General features: G+C 41.2%; 1 protein-coding gene across 4 annotated transcripts in view; it reads right to left on the bottom strand.

Moving 5' to 3' along the window:
• Window positions 1–22,374, bottom strand: part of ANTXR2 (ANTXR cell adhesion molecule 2) — a 195,318-nt gene that overhangs the window by 87,908 nt on the left and 85,036 nt on the right. For 3 of the 4 annotated variants that reach the window (XM_045018805.1, XM_045018803.1, XM_045018802.1), the window contains exon 11: window positions 5,054–5,132. In XM_045018805.1, the coding sequence (XP_044874740.1) occupies window positions 5,054–5,132 (79 nt within the window). Of the gene's footprint in view, window positions 1–5,053; window positions 5,133–9,562; window positions 9,973–22,374 lie in introns of those variants that run through there. The other variant, XM_045018804.1, reaches the window with a different exon arrangement.

A 22,374-nucleotide genomic window follows, 5' to 3' on the forward strand; every position in this document is an offset into this window, starting at 1 on the left:
AGAGGCTAAAAGCCCCAAACCCATATCCTCTGCATACTCTTCTTCTAAACCCTGGGTATAGTGCGCGCCACAGCATGCTGATTTGGAACAACATTAAGGGGAAATCAGCGATGTGCTTTGTGTGAATGAGACCTGTTCACATTTCATATGGGGACACAAAAAAAAAAAGGCAAAGGATACAGCTTGATTCTCCGCTCACGCCAGAGTAAAGTAGGAGTCATTGTACTGAAGTCAGTGAAGTTATGCTGGTGTAAATGAGAGGAGAATCAAGCTCTACTCAAATGATGACTAATAATGTGCAAATGTTAAGTGACCATTTAAGATGGTATCAGAAGTAAATAATGCCCATGCCTCGCTGCAACACCTTTTTTGTTTGTTTTCTCTGCCGCAACTTCAATTTGCTGTGGAAGGCTGTAACCTTTAACTCTCTTGTACCAGGTTAGCCATCAGCTGCTCTGCCATTAGAATCAGCTCAGTGTTCTAGCAGTGACCCATTTCTATGCAGTTGCCCATCTGCTACTATGGAAACAACAGTTCTCCTTGTATGGCCCTTTCCTTCACTGCACAATGCATGACATGAGGGTTTGCAAAGAAAAAAGATGAGCAGAAGTAGTGCTGGATTTCCTGTCAGTTCACGTCTGTAGTTATTCTGCTTCCTGCTACTTGAAAACTTTTAACCACAGAGAAACAAAATGGGTTAAGGTTTTGCCATGAACGGAGCAGAGGAATAAAATGATTGAGTATGATTTGTTTTGGGTTGATGCTGTATTTTTTTTAAGTTTGTTTGCACTGTCAGTATGTAGATTTATATGTGGTCATGGTAAATTCATAGTTTCAGCATATAGTGGCCCACTCACTCCTCTGAAAGGATGAAGAAAAAGAGAAGAGTAGTATATGGGGTGTCATGACAGAGCATCCTCCTGTATCCTTATGTCATTAACTCAAGATGTTGCATCATCATCCATTGATACAACATCATGACATCAAGTGGAAATAGATGAATCCATTATAAGATTTGTAGCCTAAGTGTCTCAGCATGACTTAGGTTTGGTGAGCTGCCTCAATTCTAGCGTCATTCAGACTCCCTCCACCAAATCCTAAAACCTGAGTTGGTGCTGACATCAACCCCCCAAAATTATCCATATTCGCAATTTTAAAAGGGTTGAAAAAAATAAGCTTCTCCAGGTTAACTCCCTGTGAACAACAGTCTGTTGGTGGAAAACCACACAAAATGATAGGTTAAAAAGTGGGGTCATTGGAAGTACAGAGTGACTGGGTTCCTGGGGAACTCGTCTATATTTTGCACGACACGAATATTATTTATATTCCTTTTCTCTCCCTTTAACAAACACAAATGGTCAATTCTGCCCTTTGTGTGCTCACAAGTCCTACAGATTTCAATAGGAACTGGGCATGTCCACACACAATGAATAGCAGAATGCACGGTCTCATATATTTACTGACCTGAAAGTAAAGCCACAGTACAGGCATGCTTTAAAAAGGGCACACATTTCGTGCAAGTATTTGATCCTTTCACAAAGACTCCGAAACCCCTTAGTCTATATGAAAGCTATAAATACAACTATATCAGGAGACCTGGTTCCAGCTTGGTTTTCCCCTGACCTAATTATAACATTGTTATAATTTGTAGTGTAGATGAGACCAGGTCCATATCCAATCTTCCATAACTGGGCTAAAGTCTTGAGGTTCCATCTATACAACCTCAGGCTTAATATCACCACTATGGACCCATCTACACTGTAAAATGGAACCAAGCTGTAACTGGGTCAGTGGACAATTATATCCTAACTAGCTCCTCTGATACAACTATACTTGTAGTGAAGGCAGGTCTCTAAAGGTGGAGGAAGTCATTCGAAGGCCTCAGAGCTGCAGCAGCAGACTGTAGTAAGTAATATGTTGTAATACGTTTAGCATATAATAATGCATAGATATAGGGAAAACATATGCGCTGTACATATTGAAAACATACATCCCTTAGCTGATAAGCTAGGGAATGCTGAGAGGCAGCAAAGCGACTGCCCAGAGAGGAAGGGAAATCTCCCTGGTTTTCCTCTCTACAAATAGCTCTCTGATTGGGTCTATCTTCAGCAGTTTCTGAAGTAGTTAGCAAACCAGAAACAATGATGATGGAAAAGGAGGGAAGCTCTTTATAGACAGTCTATGTCGGGTGTTGCATGATTAACTGGTTATCCTCATTAGTGTAAAAGATGTTTTGTACGTTATCTGGAAATTTAGCTTAATGCATATGATAACATTCCTTTTGCATGGAATCATTCAGAGACTTAGTGCTGCCAGGTATCCAGTTTTCGACCAGAAAGTCCAGTCAAAAAGGGAACCTGGCACTATCCAGTCAGCACAGATTTACCAGAGTAACCGTGATCAGCCTCCCCGCCGAGAGAGCAGGAAGAGCAGCAGCTCCTCAACTGCTGCTGCTGACGGAGAAAACTGGCTGGCTCCCAGACCTGGCTCCAGCCTCTCCAGTGGAGAAGTAGGTATCGGCACTGCTGCTGCCGGGGGTGGGAGGAGGGGGCCGGGGACTACCCCCACCCATTATTGCCTCTTCCCACACACACAGCACATGCCCCCCTGCTGCCCATTACCGCCTCTCTCTCTCTCTCTCTTTCTCTCACACACACACACACACACACACACACAGCACGCCCCCCCTTAATGCCTCTTACCGTCTCTCCCCACCACACAGACACACCGTGCACCCCCCCTGCTGCCAGTTAGTGGTCCCCCCACTCTAGCGCCCCCTCTCTGCCACTTAGTGTCCTAGCACAGCATGCCCCATCAGTTCCCGTTAGTCCTCCCCCCAGACCCCATCAATGCCAGTTACTGCTCCCTCCGTATCCCCTACACCTCCTCAATGACACTTACTGTTCTCCCAAAACCCAAGTGCCCCCGCACCTTGTCCCCCTCCATGTGAGTTAGTGCCTCTAGAATCCCATAACCCCTCACTGCCAGTTACTGCCCACTCACATCTTTGGGCAAGGCTACTTCTTTGTGAGTTCTTAAGAGTGTGGATTAGAACATTTCTATTCAAACAATATTCCCAGATCCTCATTCTAGTGGCAATTTTAAAAATAAGTCAGATTTAAAATAAAACACTTTCTTAACCAGCCAAAAGTCACTTGCCAGCTTTTCAAAGAACTATTTAGACACCTAAAAAGACTTAATTTCTACAAAACAAATCTTTCTGTGCATAATATGCCAGGAGCCAAAAAAAAAAAAAGTCCCAAATTTAGAGATTCTAAAACAGGAACAAGATGATTAGGACTATGGAAAATGGGGCGGCTAGCTAGCAGCAGCTTGGCAAATGGTTTGCTGCATTTTATAGCAGAATTACAAATGCTGCCAGGTTTGTTTGGCATTATCTTGGGATATGTTTTAGCAAGGCATTCTTGTTTATACAGCTGAAACTTTCCTTTTCTAAGTTTGTGGAACTTCTCATTCGCCCTCACCACAAGAAAAAACTCCCGGCTCTGTACCATTTGGTATCTAATAACTCATAGAAAAGAGGTGTGATGGGGTTTTAACCAAGTTATAGGAAGATTTTTAAACTTTTTTTTTTTAATATTAGTGCTAGTGGTACTTCTCACTTAATGTAGATGCACTTAAACCTGTTCGACTCTCACTTAAATTAGCTTAGTTTAATTTAGTAATTTACTAGTACACATTAAACAAGGATTAAATGGGTTTAAGTGCATCTACATTGGGGGGGGGTCACCTGTTTAACTATACAGACTTCAAATTAATTTACTTAAGACTGTACAACTTTTCTAATATAGACAACCCCTAAGTATTAGGACACAATTGCAAACAGATGCACATTGGGTAAATGTCAATATTTATTTGTATAATACCACACTGAATCTGTTCATTAGGGGTATGTCTTCACTACCCGCTGGATTGGTGGGCAGAGGTCAATCCAGCGGGGATCAATTTATCGCATCTAGACTAGACGCGATAAATCGATCCCTGAGAGCTGTCCCGTCGACTCCTGTACTCCACCGCCACAAGAGGCGCAGGCAGAGTCGACGGGGGAGCAGCAGCAGTCGACTCGCCGCGGTGAAGACACCACGGTAAGTCGATCTAAGTACGTCGACTTCAACTACATTATTCACATAGCTGAAGTTGCATAATTTAGATTGATCCCACCCCTAGGGTAGACCAGAGCTAGATTTGCTTCATTTGAGCATGCAATCAATTTTCTCTTTTAAAAATAAAAAAGTCCCGGAGAAGGTGTGTGTGGAAAGCCTACCTACAGAGCAGGTGAGCCATTTAATGAATGCTCCTAAGGCTAGAGGGGTTTCTCTACATGATTTTTCTGTGGAGTTTTGTTGTAGAAAGAAATGAAGCATGAGAAAAACCTTTTCCAAAAGACAAAGAACAAACTTCTTTTACACCTCTCCTGCTGCTCTAAGTCTCATCTAAGCATCAGCACTATCTTGCTCAATCACACCAGCTTCCTAGGAGCGGAGAGTGAGCAGAGGGCAAGGCCTCGAGGGGAAGAAGCGGGGCAGGAGGTGGGGCCTTGGCGAAAGAGCAGGCGCCAGGGCATATGGACTCCTGGAAGAGGCGGGGCAGGGGAGGGGCTTAAGGGAAGAGGCAGGGCAGGAGTGTCCAGTTTTCAGCCATTAGAAAGTTGGCAACCCTATGTCGATTGGAATGCTAGCTAGTATAGTTGTCTGCCACCTTAATGGGAAATAATACATTTCACATACTATAACTGCAGAAAAAACTGCCAAATACCAATTGTTTCATTGAGCACATCCAATCAGCGAAGCTTGCTTGTGTGCAGAGAAATTAAATGAAGAACATAAACATGCGTTTCGCAACCGTTAATGATTTAGAAGATATATGCACCTGTGCTTAGGTAGGCTTTCACAGCTATTCCTTTTCACACCTTATTAATAGGCTAACGCAGCTCTTCTCTGATTAGAGATTCTCCCACCCAAAAAGTTACGCAAGGATAAAACGGTCTCACAATTTCAACGTCTACATGAAATGCTGTCAGTCATTGACTTACACATTCCGAAGCTGTAATTATTAATGAGCTGGAGATCAAAGATTGTCCTTCATTCAAACTCACCAAAACTTCTAGTGTCCTGGAAATTAAAAAAAAAGGCAAACAAATACACATGAGCATATACACATTAAGTAGGAATCTTGCACCGGTCAGATTCCATTACAATAGAGCAGGAAGTGTGGTAGACCAGGAGGATGGGAAACAAGATGTGAACATCTCTAAAGCTAACATGTTGTGTTACTGTTTATAGATAGTCCTGACCCCTTACAATTTGCCAGTATTTGTAGCCATTCAGTTAGGATATAGATTTAGCTGTCTAACTCTAGTAGCCAAAGTTTGGTAATTGGCACTTCAACTTTTGTGTCTCAGTTTACCTAACAGTAAAATGGGCATATTAATAGTTAACTACCTCACAGGAGTTAATATTTGAAGACAAGTTTGATATCCTAGGTAAAAAAAGACCTATCTAATTATAAAATATTAACTCATCTTCAATCATACTTTTTTAGGGTTTTATTTTTACAAATAGTAATAAAAATAATACTGTAAACCCTGTTCAATAAAAAAAAAATCTAGTAATATGCAACCAGCAGGCTAACAATGCTGGCTGTTTATAAGTGGCCACGACTTTCTATAATAGCACATCAATATTACAGTTCTATAAATATTAAATAGTTTACATTTTTCAAATTAATCCTAGACGAAAATGATATATGGTGAATATTAAACAGAAAAGACTCAAACATCTCTGTCTTTGTTTCATTATTCAGAAAGCTCACAATATGCATGTATGTTCTGAAATATAGATCTCCTTGAACTAAAACGATTAATCATTTATACTGCTCTTCATAGATATCATAATTTTTTTTATTCTGGCACAAGCATTTTAGTCAATATTGAATTTGAAACTCTTAACTAATTTGTCTCAGCTGGTTTCTGTTTCAGATTTTAGCAAAAAGGTATTAGGTTGCTTCTACTGCTCAATTTATTTATTTTTAAATGGTCTGTGCTATGAAAGAAAAATCCCCAATATCTTTCGTTATAATAATAAGAGATATACCCATCTCCTAGAACTGGAAGGGACCTTGAAAGGTCATCAAGTCCAGCCCCCTGCCTTCACTAGCAGGACCAAGTATTGATTTTTGCCCCAGATTCCTAAGTGGCCCCCTCAAGAATTGAACTCACAACTCTGGGTTTAACAGGCCAATGCTCAAACCACTGAGCCATATTATGCATCATTCTAAATAGATGTGAGTGAAAAGTCTGCATAATTTTTTTCTTGTCCCATTCCAATTTTCCACACTTTTAGTTCTGCACTTTGCCCCATACATCACAATTCTAGACAAGTCTAGGAAAAAAACTACTGAAATACTCAATTCTTAAGTATTTCTGATCCAAACCAGAGAAAACACTAGGAGTTTCATGAGAAAGCCTATGAGGATTTCCAAGCACGATTTCAATATCACATATGAATTTGGTTAAGATTTGGATAAATGTATAGAGCCAAACCCCTGATTTATCAGTTAAGCATGTGATTAAATGTAAGCACAAAAAGTGAAGTAAGCAGCAAAATACCCATAGACCTCAGTGGGACAGGATATCACCCTAAATTCTGCTGAGTAGGCACATGCTTAAAGTTAAGCGTTTGTTTAGTGCTTTGTTGAAACTGGCCCACGTTCCTGACAGGTGATCAGAGAAACTCTGGATGTTTATCTGAACTAACCCCCTGAACCTTTTGAAGTTTGCCCATCCTAAACGCCAGCTATGACATTCAAATAAAAGGCCAAATTTTGCTCTCCACTACGCTGTCCCAAAACCCACTTGAAGTTAACGTGAGTCTTTCCGTTGACTTCAATAACTTGGATTAGGTCCTTTTACAGCCTTGTAATCCTAGTGGGGTTGCACAGATGTAACTGAGAGAAGAATTCAACCTATAAGTGCTCGTATGTACCCTCAGCACAGGGAAGCCCTTTTTGACTTGTGAATTTTTAACTGAGCACAAATGCAAAGAGAAAAGATTATCCACCCATAACACCGTGTTTCATTTTTTCCCTTTGCTTTGTTCGCCTATTTAAAGCACAAGTTACGCAGTGACATGAGCTATAAAACATACAGACTCCAGGCCAAATTTTGCTTATTTACACACCCATGAAATGGCATTAATTTCTGTTATGTTTCATGAGCGTAACAGACAATTTGCCTCTTCAACATTTACTGAACTTTTTGGTAGTAGTAATTAAAATAATTACTAATTCATGAATGCTTTTCCCTTTTACAGTGTATACCATCCGTTGGTCTCAAAGCATTTCCCAAGCATTAATGAAGTAAATCTCACAATGCCCTAAATTCTACTCAAAGCTGTGGTGTGTGACCTTGGGAGAGCCATTTTCACCTCTCAGCATCAGTTTATTCACCAGCAATAAAACAGGGATAACAACATTTACCATACCTACCTCACTGGGGAGGTTGTGCAGATTAATTAGCTCATTTTCGTACAGCATTTTTATTACATACAGCACTATATAAGTACGGTTAGTCTTACTATTTGGGGGGGGGAATGAAGTACATCTTAATTTATTTTGGCATGTCAGCTGAGTCTCTAGTGACAGTGTTTATCAATGACAAAATTTTAATAAGAGAGAGCCCAATCAACCTAACTCGGGATCAGAGGCCAGTCAGCAGAGATCAAGTCAACATCCCCAGTCTTCAGGAGTGAGTCAATCTGTTTCACTCATCACCCTAAGATTGACTTTGGCTTCTTACACAGACATTTACAAAACTGAGGGGACTTCTATTGAAATGAGATGGTGGCTGACTTCTGACTAGCTAAGACATTGGGGTATAATATCATGAGGTGAACTTGATGCCCATACTAATGTTTGAAGCGTTCACCATCTATTTCAAATAGTGACATATCTAAATGAGAAGTTTATGCTAGGCCTCTCGTGAAATGTTGAATGGTTGGTTTTTAAATATAATAGACATCGACAACAGAATAGAATGCATCAGGAATCTTCAAGTAGTCAAGCTATTGGACTGGTTTAATACTCTAATATAAGGTGACATCCTGGATCCGCTGATGTCATTAACAGAACTTCCATTGACTTCATTGGGGCCAGGGATTCACCCACAGGCCGGAACACTACAGCAGCAGTTCTCAAACAGTGATACATGTCTCAGTAAGGGCCACACACTGGAGATATGCAGGTTGGTTTAAAGTATAGCAACACAATAAAATATTAGCAAAGTTCTGAAGATGGTCCTCCACATGCTTCTGAGTTTTAAATTTAACACGCTAGATTTTTAAAGTTTGAGAACCTGCGCTATAGTATACCCACTAAAATATTTTTTTTTAACTCCACTGATGGTAGAAATTTGTTTAAGTGACATTTTTAGCTCTCTCAACTCTCAACAATTTTTAAGACAAATCCTGCTGTCCTTTCATGGGCAAAATTCCCATTGAGATGAATAGGAGTTTTGACTGAGCAAGGATTGAGAACTCCTGGATTTGGCAAGTAGACTGCAAGGATGCCTGCGATCACAAATTTTACTGCATCCTACAGATTTATGGGTGAAAGATTCAAACTGTTTTCAGTTGCTTGATTTTCCTATGTACTTCATTTTTAAAATCTGAATGTGAGCCTGGAATACCTCTTGATTCTTTTTTTCGCCCCTTCTTGGTCTTCCCCTTCTGCCAACTTTTTCCTTTCTACCAAACTGTTGTGTTTCCTTATGGCAGTAAAACTTTCTAACGGTATTTCATCATATTCTGTACTTTCTGGAAGTTAGCTGATTTGTTCAATATGGTATTGGCAGTCCAAGACATACATGACAGTAAGAAAAAAATGCCTCAATGACAGAATGCCATCTTCAACCCTAGTAACTGAAAGTTCAGTAATATATTCAGGTTCTAATTTTTTTCAGCTGAGCTACTGGAAAATAAAAACACATCAGAAACTAAACTATGCAAGCAACTGAAGTTTTAGAGATGTATTCTTCTTTGCAGGTGTATCTATAATGTTTGGTAATGTTTATTTCTTTATTTATTCACTTTTATAATTACACCTACCTCAAAACCTCTTAACTCATTACAAAGACATAAATATTTAATTATTTTATTAGAATCATCACAAAACAAGGCTCCTAGACATGGACAACACCTGTAAATATCAAACCAGAAAAGCACCTCCCGTGACCTTTTCCCAGCTCAAAGGCACCCTTCCAACACCAATCTCCCCTATTCTGCTCCCAGAATTCTGCACCCCTCACACAAACACACACAAACATTCCCGTCTTCTCAAGAGCAAACAGATGTAGCTTGCAGAACAACCTGAAGGAGGGTATTGTTAGCTCAAACACCTCAGATGAGCTCAGTTCTTGTAGTAATACATGGGGAGAGAGACAGTCTTGTGAACACACTGAATTGGGGGTTGGGTACCTAATTCTATTCTATTAGGTTTCTTTGAAAATCCCAACCTTAAAGACTATAATCAAACCCCTTAATCTTTGCCCTAACTTAGTGTTTGAAGCAACATTAAGTCATTCAGTCTTTTTCCCCTTCTCTGCATTGTGGGGAAATGCATGTGGTTGGTGCTGGATTTTTTTAATCAGCCTCTAATCTACAAGCAATGGGAGGGGCCAGTTCTTTCCCTAGATTTCTTATGGAGCCTGTTAACATTTTTTCCCAGGACGTAGCTTTTGCAGCTTCCATGTTTTTGTGATTCCTGGGGCATTTTTTCCTAGCTGGGAGCCTCATGAGCATCTGCTGAAACATGGTAGGTTCACACAGTCTTGTTACGAATAGGTGAAGCTCTGTTCTGGTTACGTTAGTCGGTATTTTGAACACCACAGGAAACTTGAAGGTGGCAGAAATACTCTTGAAGAGTACAGAAGCTTCTCCAGTCATTACAAGTAAAATGCTGTGGATCAAGAAACTCCTTTTAACCAAACAGGACATATGAAAAAATCTTACATAATAGCTAATATTTTTATATTAGGGGCACAGGGCATGCATTCGTGCCTATTGGGGCAGCTGAGTTCAAACAGGGATTCATACTTCAGAGTAAGAACTGGCAGCAATACAATCACTGCTTTCCACCAGGAATGGCGGTTTTAAACTCCAGCCCTGCCAGTGGAGGCTGCTCAGGAAATGTGTTGAATTAGCACAACTCCAGAGTGTTCTGGTTCCACCCACTCCTTCTGTGACCCGTGTCAGCAGGGTCAAGACGCCTAGCAGTATACAGATTGTGACCTTCTGCGTACCTGCTCCAAGCAGGCTTATTACCACCAGAGGCACAAAGACTGCCATTCGCTGAGAGGTGATGAGGGAACCCACGCAATTCAGCCTAACTACTTACACCTGCCTACGTGCCTGAGATATAGGCAAGGATTATTATCCACCACTTTACAAACCAGGAAACTAAGGCAAAGGTTATGGCCAAAATCATCACACTTGGGTGCCAACGTTAGTTACCTAAATAAGATCCCTGAATTGCCTAAATAGGGATTCAGGAGCCTAACTGAAAGCACCCAGTTTTGCAAATTTTAATCCTAAATGAGTTGCCCCAGGCCACACAGGTTTTGTGGTGAACAACTGGTATCAGGGATAGAACCCTGGAGTTTCAGGCTCCCAAGCTGGTTTCAGAGGACTGCCCCACACATAACTGACACTGTACATGAATAAATACTTATTATTAAATGTGATTTGGAAACAGGATCTCAGAAGTGGGATAAATGAAGTCAAAGAAACAATTTTCCACTGACGTGAATGGGGAGCATAGGCTAAGTATCCTGCCATGGCCTACATTACTCAGAACAAACAAAAAAAAGTTAGTTATTAAAATAAAGAGCACCCTATATTCTTGTATGGACACTGCTGATAAGGCTGCTACTGACACGGTCTACGATTTAATCCTTCTCCCACACCGAAGACAAAGGATCTGATTTCCAGTTACAATAAAGCCTCTTTACATGGCAATGTAGTGTCCCTTCAACGGGCATAGATTACATTTATGTCAGGCCCAAGGGTAAAATCCCGACGGATTTCAATCTGAGCAGGATCAGGTTCCTAGTGCCATTTGCCTGGCTGCATGTTCCACCAACCTTTAACTGTCAAATGTTCTGACAAAATCTCAAGCAACAGGCTCACTGAACACATCAGCTATCAACTCAAATTAAACCAACTCAGAAGAACCAGTTTCTATATCAGCTTACTTCTTGATATACAGCTGCAGGGGCCAGCCAGCCATGATTTTCAGAGGAGTTGATCATATTCTTTCAGTTCTTGAAGCTACAGATTGAACTCAGATAACTGTCTCATCCTCAAAAATATCAACATGTCAAGATACAAAATAATTTCTTTCCTGCAGTTGTCATGTTTGAGGGATATGAAGAATGTTTTATTTATTTTGATTTTGAGTATCTACCTATGCACTTCACATTAACTAAAAAAATGCCCTTCACAACTAAAATCCAGAAAACATTACTGACATCTTCACCATAAACACACCGTGCCAGCCCACTGTGATGATGATAATCTCACAATACACCAATCTATACCTTCAACCCCCTCCCCAAACACCCAAGAGAAAAGATTTGCATACATTAACATGATACATTAACTATTTTAAAGGTGTCTCAGGTTGGGCACTCAAACCTCAGGCAACCTAAATCATTATTGCATTATTGAAAATCTTGACTATAGAATTTAGACCTTTACTAATGGTTTCGGCCCAGGGAGCACATGACTGAAGCCTAAGAGAACACATGACTTACCCTGCCTGGTAACATCTCCGCAAATGCCTGACTGCTAGAACAAGTGGTTTTGTAAATCTGAACAGACCGATAGACTGATCATCAAATAAATATTTATTTATTTATTTATGGACGCACCTACAGTGTGCTAGCTGCTTTCCAAACACTAAAGAAGGGCTGTCTCTGCTTTTGTGTCTTCACAATCTAAGGATATCTAAGTGCACCCATGCAACTAGCTGTACATTCAAATATCGACTTATGACAGTGACGCCCTTTGAAAGTTTATTTCTGACATGCACAATTCTATTTAGCCCAATACGCTCAGCTCCTTACTTTATCACTGTTTAGAATTTCTTCCTAGAAACAGGGGCGGCTCTACAAATTTGGCCGCCCCAAGCAGTCATGCCCGGGAGGCGCCCCGGAGCCGCGGGAGCAGCGGACCTCCCGCGGGCATGACTGCAGAGGGTCCGCTGGTCGCGCGGCTCGGCTGGACCTCCCGCAGCGTCCCCTCCGCAGTCATGCCTGCGGCAGGTCCGCTGCTCCCGGGGCTCCGGTGGACCTCCCGCAGGCATGACTGCGGCAGGTCCGCCGGCCCAGCCTGCCGCCCCCCCGGGAAAGGGCCGCCCCAGGCGGGTGCTTGCCCCGCTGGGCTCTGGAGCCGGCCCTGCCTAGAAACACTGAGGTAACATACAGACATTTACCAAACATGAACACGAAGCTCCCTAACAAACCAATGGAAGAAATAACATACTGATGACAAAAGCAGTATCAAAACAAGTAGGATTTGTTAAATTTTAAAAAAGGAAACAAAACAGAATCAGATCCTCCGACAGTGTAAATAAGCATAACTCCGTTGACATCAATGATGTAACCCAATTTACATCAACGGAGGATCTGTCCCACAATCTTTACAAGCAACTATGGAAACAGTGAAAAAACTACAATGATCTGAAGTTAAAATAAAAAGCTGTTTGGAATGTTTTTGAATAAATGAAATTTGGAAAATCTTTTTGTGGGTCCCGGGCTGAAAGAGAGCAAGAGACTCTCACATTCAATAGCCCAGAGGTTAATGCATTGGCCTGGGGTGGTAGGAGACCCACATTCCAGTCCCTGCTCTTCCCAATTCAGAGTGATCTGGGATGGGAAACTCTGCTCTGAATTTGGAAAAGCAAGGACTTGAACCTGGGCCTTAACTACCAGCCTGCACGACACTTCCTCCTGAACTGAAAGTGGACATTTGGACAGGATTCCATTTTCGCAAGAACATTTGGAAGGTTTTGTTTTCATTCCAATGGGGAACAAAAACAAACTTTGAAAACCTGAGAAGTTGCTCCAGTCTGCTCTAGTCAGAAATCACAAAAAGTCAGGCACTGTAGATGATAAGGTTACCACAGTAACTTTATCTCAGCAGTCCCAAGGGACAATAATCAGAGATTCAGAAATGGTTGTCCACTGGCCCCAACCATGGACCTCAAGCCCTGCTTGCCATTTCCTCTGGATCACTGTGAGCCAGATGGCTTCCCCATGCACAGCCTGCTCGGTGGGGTTGCTAGAGTGAGTCTCCAGAGGCTGGTGGAGGAGCTGATGGGCTCCTTCAAGCTCTGCTCCTGGGGAGCTGCTATGTATAGGCTAAGAAAAAACAGCTGCTGATTCCCCTGATCTCTAAGTGGGATACTCCTGCTGCTCCAGTCTAACGTCTCCTCCAGCCACATGCCCAAGGGGATGGGCCTGAGGAGCTTGTGAGTTCTGAACCAATGAAGATGCAATTAGCTAGATGTGCATGTATTCACAGGTTAAACCATGTGTTTTGCTACATATGTCCAGGATGCAATTTCCCAATAGTTCACATTTCTGAGCTTGTTTTACAATGGGAAAAGGCATATTTTTTCATCCCCATGCTCAAAAATAGCCCATGAGGATTTAGCAGAACTTTTCCAGATGCCATATGTGGAAAACTTCAGCCAAAAAGGCATTTTTTTTTCCTTTTTTTCAGGTAGTTCAGGGTAAACATGATTTTATCATGGAAAGTGTTTTACAACTTCAACAGTCATAACCACTGGTCACTATTCTAAATAATGAGCAAAAAATGCAACTTGAAAAGTCCTAAAAGTCACAACTTTTTTTTTCTTTGTGTCCGGCTATGTTTTATTGTTACACAGGAGGAATATGGCCCATTGCCATATGTCAGTTCACCTCTAGTCTGAGGAATTTCATACCCTGTGAAATACTGCTGACATTTCAATCCACAGTAACCTATTTGCAAAGTATTCATTTGCTCCTTACTTTATGAGTATCCAATAAAAGACTGCCATTTTACAATCCATTAAAAAAGATGAAAAAATTAAATAAAATCATGAAAGACATTTGCTGGAAGTAATAAATAATTTACCTCCAATTTTCACACACTGAAAATTAAACTGGCAACTGCTCAAAAAGTTATTAAAATTATGGTGACTAAAGATATTTTGGAATCAAGTGCCAGCATTAAAATAGCTAAAATGCTGCACATAGTTTTAGGGGGAGGAATAGGGGGGATTTTGTTAAGGTAGCTACCTCAGAAAACTGCATGTAGTTCTATCTTATATTTGATACTAGAAGTCAGGACAGAGTCAGAGAAGTCAGAGACAGAGAGAAAGTGTCACACTCATAACCAGGCACTGGGATGGAGGAAGGGTTTGCCTGAACTAAATGACGGCATGTTATTATTTCTTGTAGGCCTTGTTTACACTACAGGGAAAAGGCGATCTAAACTACACAATTTGAGTTACATGAATAGCGTAACTCAAGTCAATGTATCTTAGATCTACTTACCGCAGAGTCCACACTACGCTGTCCCATTCTCTCCCCTTACTCTTCTCGATCCGGTACAGGAGTGGATGGGAGAGCGATTTGCAGTCAAAGACCCGCTAAATCAACTGCCGATGCATCAATCACCATGCGTTGATCCCCCGTAAGTGTAGGCAAGCCCTTACTACTATCACTGTATGTACAAGGCCTGATTCTCGTTTACATAATTCTGGCAATGTCAACCTCACTTTAAGGCCTGTGCACATTCTCAGAGGGGTGTAAATGGGACTTAATGTGAATGAGAATAATGCCTGCATACTTCTATCTGTAGACAGACATGACATAGCTAGGACTGACAAATAATCTTGTTCAGTACTATGGCCCCAGTCCCACAATCAGATCCCTGATAGTGCAAGAGGCCACATGGGTGGATCCAATCACAGGATGAGGACTTATGTCAAACGTTTTTGTTTCATGTGCACACACAAAATGGTCCCATTATAAAGGACCAACAGTTGCTTGGCTGTTGTCTCCTTCAATTCACTCCCTTCCATTGACATTTAAATCTATGAATACATCTGTCCTTCTCTCACACACAAAAAATCTCACACATACCCAAAAAGCCCCACAACTGTTTCTAAATGAACATATATTTTATGCAACAGAGTTTGGAAGATTTCATTTCTCACCAATACTACCCTGTTTGTTTGAGTCTGACGCCCTCCGACTGGTTAAAGGCCACTTTCTTACAGAGAAAATATGGTGTCATATATCTGTGTAAAACCAGCTCCATGAATCTGTTATAGACCATAATTTTCAAATCTGAGTAGCTTAATTAGGTATCTAAACCTATGCTTAGGCACTTGAATGAGCGGCTTGCTTTTCAGAGGAGCTGACCACTGAAGTCTTTGCAATATGTGAGTGCCTAACACCTAGAGAAAGGAAATCAGCGTCAGCTATAGGCTGGAGCAGATTACGTCCTGAAACAAGTAAGGAATGAGGGGCCACATTCTGATTCCTTGAGTCATACTGTGGTCCCTCGTCTGCCCTGGAGCAGTACAACTAAGAGTTGCTACACGCTCAATGTGTGTGTCATAAATACAAGTATGGATCTGGGTGTCCGTTTGAAAATCTGACCATAATCTACAGCGCTTCAGAGAACTATTTATGAAGCTAGAGACAAATCATGGTCCCAGTGCAAGGAGGTATTGCATACGCACATGATGCAGGAAATAAACAGCAACATTTCCAGAGGATGCAAAAGTCAAAGCGATACTTGAAGAACAGTGTATTCGGGTGGCAGGTTGTGCATTCAGGAGATCTACGGGCTTGTGAGGTAACAGCATGCTCCTCCATTCTGCAACCTCTCTAATGGCTGCAGATCTCCTCCTTCCTGGTGCAGAAGCGTCTGCTCCTGCTGTCTCACCTCCCTGCCACAAGGAGGAGGAGTGATTGGTGCAGCTCCCCTGCTGCAGCTCCAAAAGTCGCAGGTGCAGTGAGCTCCCACAGAGCTGTGCATCAAACCTTGATATGTTTCTAATGTGTCCAGAGGCACCTGTGCCTGAGAAGCCTGGGACAGACTTTACTCAACAGTGAGCACAGACAGTGCTGCAGATGGTTAATATTCTACAATTGTGATATTTTTGCTCAGATTCTTGACACTTGCTGAGGCTATAAAAATTAATATTGCATTTTTCCCAAAACAACGTGACCTACCCCATATGCAAAGCCAATTATTTTAATTTTGGAATGTTTAAAGAATTAAAAACAGAATGCAGTCTTTTCCCACCCCCTTAGTTGAGCTGAGCATAAAACACTACCAAAACAGTCCCCATTGGAGTCCCAGCAATATCAAGCTTCCACTACAGACTGTTTGATATACTGGTGGAATTGGTAGACGTTCAAAGGCCCTTAAACACTTCGCCGCTTGGCAGCACTTGTGAATTTAAGACAGGGAATTGGAGGACAGCAATGCAATAGCTCTGATCTCATGGAATCATGGGAAATTGCAGTGCCATGCTATGAAGAGTCATTATTATGTTAAATCAGTCTATTAATTCAGCTCAAGATTCTATGGCCACTGCATAATATTAAGCACTTAGTTCTGCTCATGCAGTCTTTCCTAATGCATTGGGAACACTGTGTGCCCTAGTGAGCACAGTGAAGGACTGCATTAGAAATTACTAGTGATCTTAACATAAGAGCCACATGTATTAACAGCCAGCATGCCTATACAATTCACTGAAGATGTTTTCATCTGTGAATATTTCCCATTATAATCTAATCTTGTCAAACTAAATGTCCTTTTTAAAATATTTCAGAAGTTAATATTTATAATAGATATTAGGTCCAATCCTGCAGCTCTCAGAACAAAACTCCCCATTGGCTTCCAGCTCAAATTCATCTCCCAAATTGCTTTTGGGGAGGTTTGCACAACTTCAGTGCCTGCTGACACAAACAAACGGCCTCTTCCAGATTTTTGTCCCCAACATTCATGGTACAGGGTGGCCTTTGAAAGAAAAGGCAGCTAAAGCCCTAGTGACCGAAGTCATGTGCCAAGTATGACTGATTCCAGAATAAAAGGGTTTCTGAAGTTATACGCTGCAGGTGTGCTCAAGGCATTCAGCACCTGAACCATAGCTTCTAGCAGAGTCCCACATCGAGGAATCGCTCCAGCTGCTGGACTGTCAATGACAGAGAAGAATTTTTCTTAATATGAGAAATTTTCATGTTCCTATTTGGCGATGATTGTTCATACCTGCATGAACAATCTGGCTCTGGGGGGCAGCAAAACAGTACCTGAAAGGGACAAATCAAAGGTCTTCTCTACTTAGGCTTTGGCAAGGTTTCACCCTCTGAGGTTCTGAAGGTAAATGGGGAACTTCAGACGAAAACCTAGGAACGTGGTTCACACCACTTCATGGATGGTGAGAGTCAGAGGGAAAGTGCTGAAACCAGTTTTAGAGGAGGCTGTTGACACCTCCCTTAAGTAGAGCAAGGTGCCTGCTTTCCTCAAGGAAGCACCTGCTAGCCCATGGCTCAAGAAACCATGTCTTGACTTGACAATCTTACCAATCATCAATTTGTATTGATCTTTTTTTCTGTGGGAAAGGTGATTGGGTAGGTTTTGGACAGGCAGCTCTGACAACACACGTGGTCAATCTGGGTTAAGATTTTCACTAATGGGTGCCTACACCTAGGTTTGGGCACATAAAATGCCCTGATTTTCAAAAGTGCAGAGCATTCAGCAGCTCCCACTGAAGTTCATGAGGGATTTTGTTCTGTGGGCAAAACTGGACTCAGAAAGTAAAAAAGCACTTAGGCTACATGAACACTACTAATCCTGCAAAGCAGTAAGTAGGAGTTCATGCTCAGCACGTCCTAGGAGGCACTCAGTCATTTGTTCCTATAGGACTCAAAAAGGTTTTGGTTCAAGGACAACACATTCCATGCAACTTCCTATCTTGTTTACTCCTTGAGGTTCATCTTTCATATCTGACGTGTGCTCTTCATAATTCTCATTTTTGCAACAAGGCAAAAAATTGGGGGGTATTCAGAATACTGTCATTTTAAATGGTCACTCCAGAAATAAGCCCACTAAAGAACACTAATTATCTCCAGCCTTACATCCTCAGACTTCTTGTTTATATGTTACATGTAATTAAAAAAACAAACAGACACACAACATTTAACTCCAGCCTCTTAAATGCACAGGGTCAAATGCTCTGCGAGTGTTAACTGATGCAGCGGTAAATGAGTGGCACCCATTTATACCAGCAGAGAATTTGATCCATAATTATCTAATGTGTTTAGCAATGCATATAGAAATTTTATTATATAAAATATATATATGTGTGTGTGTGTGTGTGTGTGTGTGTGTGTGTGTGTGTGTGTGTGTGTGTGTGTATATATATATATATATATAATTTGAATAGTATTCTTGTATAGTTTTGTGAGGTTCTGTGTGATGATTAGCTGATCTGATATTTTTAAGCATCACAATTTAAATATATATTAGTGCTTTTTTAATAAGCTAAAAAAGGTTGAGTGTGTAACCTGTTTTGAATTCACTCTCCATCTGGAATACTGAAAATGAAGACCAATTTTAACTTACAATTGTCATTAGGTTTCTAAATAATGTAGTATTAGAAGGTCAAAACTGAGGATGTGCATTGCCGTGTGATTTTCAGTTCTTTAATGTATGCGTTAAAGGTGACAGTATGGTTGAACTGAAAAAGTGTGTAGGTTAAAGATGGTTTTCAGGTGGTCGTGGTCTAGCGTTGCAATAACAATTGGCTACTAAAGCTTGGAAATGGGTATCAAGTTGGGTGTGATTGTTGCCTTAACTTACTACTTCCTTGCTTTTTTAAGCTTACAATGTTGTGAGAGAACAACTGTGTAACCTCAAAACTAAGTTAATGACACATTCTGTGTGAATCTAAATGTATGTAACATCCCCACACACTTCCCCACAAACACACTCTTCCAAAAACATTCTTATGCCTCCTTCAAGAGAACTACTGATACAGTATCAGCTCTCTTTTTATTTAGATATTTATTACATATTTGCGTGAAGAATCAGGCCAATGTTTTTGAAAGCACATTTAACTATACCATATGCCTACATAAATGATCCCTATCAAACAAGTTGTAGAATAATGCACTGGTTCATTCTGTTCTGTTTTTCCTTCTTTCTCAATGCGTTTATGTATATTTATCCAATTTGTTCTGTTCTTCTTGCCAAATTGCAGGTTTGAGATCTCAACTAGGCAGGGGCAGCTGTGCTATTGTTGATGTCTTACAAAACAAAGGTCACAGACTGAGCCCACATCACTAGAACTAATGACAGCTGCACGTTAACCATTATGGTATGGCCATGGAATGATCAGGGTTCATGGACCTCTGAAAGTAAGAATAAATCTTACCATGCCCTTTGGATAACATGAATTTAAATCTCATTTTAAGAAGTTATTTTTGTGCAAATTAGCCTGTTGCAAAATATATACATAAATTCAGACCGGCAAGTGACCTTTTTTCCTCCCACCCTTTACTGAAAAAGAACTTTAAAACAACCACCAACATGAACATATGAAAAAATCAAAGAACATTTGACCGGGGAAGTCCAATCCCTTATGTATATAGCTAATGTTAGTTTTTCTCTTTGCTGCAATTGATAAGAATTTCCAGCTGTTCCAGGCTGTGAAGTCATATATCAAACAAAGAAATACACTAACACAAGACATTGTGTCTTTCAAAGAAGGTTGTTTCCAAACCCATCTCAGCAACTCCAAATAATGAAACATCTGGGCGGGACTAGTTCAAATGCCCTTTGTTTGGCATCTCCAAACAATCTCCAAAGCTTGAAAGTCCAAGCCTATCTGCCCCATGGGTGGCCTGATACATATTCCCTCCTTCCCTGCTGCCTTCCAGACCAAAATCCAAGCATCCAAAGTTGTTGTTTGTTTGTTTTTTAAATGTTTCTTAGGACTAAACATGTTTGTTGAAATGCCAAAGAAGAGGGAACACAACAGACAGAGCAGACTAATGAGATGAGGCACATGTCCATAGATACAGCTCTGAGACTAAACAGCTGGCTTCGAGGCTGTCTGTCTAGGGCTACTTCACCAGTGTGACGTTAATTATTTAAAAGAGAGAACTGGGGAAACGACCGCCACATCTGTCACCCACACACAGGCAGAACCTTCACTCATTGCAGGACCAGATGTGTTTATTCGAAACATATACTAACTAGCTATTTAATGGGTTAGAATCCTTAGCCAAAAGTTAATTAGGCAAACATATTAAACATCAGTCACCTTACGCGGCAGCACTTTTTTTCTTTTTTTTTTTTAAACTTTAATCAGTTTTCATAGGAGGTCTTAACACCCACACAGAAAAAAAAATAATATAAGGAAAACAAAGCAAAACCACCAGGCAATGAAGTGACAGTGATATACTGAATACTTACAAATATAAAATGGTTGCCGTATGTTAATATCCCATGAAAATAGCAATACACCGGGTGATTTTTTAAGGACACAAAAGAAGCTGTCTCTCTAATGCTTTAAATAACAGACAGAGACAAGTACCTGTCCCAGACCTGAGAAACAGCTGTGTGTGAACTTCAAAGCTTCTCTCTTTCACCAATAGATGTTGGTCCAGTAAAAGGTATTACCTCACGCACCTCGGCTCTATAATATCCTGGGACCAATGTGGCTACAACTACACTTTAAATAATACAGTAATATATGGAGGAAGAAAGGGAAGGTTTACATCTACAGGTAACTGTTAAAGTGTCTACTGCTCGAGTAATCTGAAGTAATTGGGAGGCAAAGTTTTACTTAGCAGAGCCAAGTCAGAAACTTTATAAAGGATGATTGCTCTGGTTCAGCATATATTATACATATCCCAGAAGATACAAGCACTGCTATGGCAGTCTGCCTGTGTAATGAACTTACCACAAATGTGACTGGCCAATGTAACATGCTGTTGTTATGCAGGAGATTAAATTCAGAAGCAATTTTAAAATTCTGGCTCCCAGACTCGTGTCACTGAAAGCAGGAATGGGGCACAGATATGACATGCTTCATTTCCAAGAGGAGTCCAAGGGGATGGAAAAGGGAAGCCAGTATCCTTCAGCAGCAACTATCCCTGCCAGCTATTTTATGGAACACCTTTCGGCTAACCGTGAATGACCTCACCGCACATTAAGCAGGCGGCGCCCTTTTGTCTGGGTTGTCAGAAAAGGTGTGTTCCCCTTTAAGGGGGGGGAAGCCAGAGGGCTGGCTACCTGCTACATGGAGGCAGCTCCATCCCAGGTCACCATGGGGACACTGACTTAGGTGTCCCTCCCAAGTGACAGGGAGAGAAAGGGGCTATTGATGCCCACATCTGTGCAGCAAAAACCCGCTCTTTTTTCACCTGGACCAAGCTGAACAGTACCCACCCCTCCCCGCCATGGGAGCAACTGAAATACCAGGTTTCATCATGAACCGTTGTGGCCATTATGCTAGTTGCTCCTTCCTCAGGAGGCTGAGAAAAAAAAATTCCCCTCACCACCAGACTGGCCAACGGGAGGTGGGGGGTTTTCACCTTCCCCGCAGTGGGTTGGGGGTATAATGGGGAGTTAGGTTATGAGATCGCAACTCGTTAGGTAAGCTGGGGGTAGCTGTCCAGTGCAGGTACTCCATCGGGAATGGACACGGTGATCAGACAAAACTCACTGGGAAAGGATTTAAAGGGAGTATTCTTTAAAGGATCAAAAACGGCAGGGGTGGGAGGGTGTCCACCTATGAGCAATAGTTTTATGGAACACCTTTCGGCTGACCGTGAATGACCTCACCACAGACTCCAGCGAGAAACTGCTGAACTTGAATTAATATGCAAACTAGATACCATTAACTTGGGTTTGAATAGAGACTGGGAGTGGCTGGGTCATTACACATATTGAATCTATTTCCCCATGTTAAGTATCCTCACACCTTCTTGTCAACTGTCTAAAATAGGCCATCTTGATTATCAGTACAAAAGTAGTTTTTCCCCTACTGATAATAGCTCATCTTAATTAATTAGCCTCTTACAGTTGGCATGGCTACTTCCACTTTTTCATGTTCTCTGAATGTATATATATCTTCTTACTATATGTTCCATTCTAGCCATCTGATGAAGTGGGCTGTAGCCCATGAAAGCTTATGCTTAAATAAATTTGTTAGTCTCTAAGGTGCCACAAGTGCTCCTTTTTGCAGATACAGACTAAGACGGCTGCTACTCTGAAACCTGTC

This window comes from Mauremys mutica, chromosome 5, assembly GCF_020497125.1.
Source record: "Mauremys mutica isolate MM-2020 ecotype Southern chromosome 5, ASM2049712v1, whole genome shotgun sequence".
Taxonomy (NCBI): Eukaryota; Metazoa; Chordata; order Testudines; family Geoemydidae; genus Mauremys; species Mauremys mutica.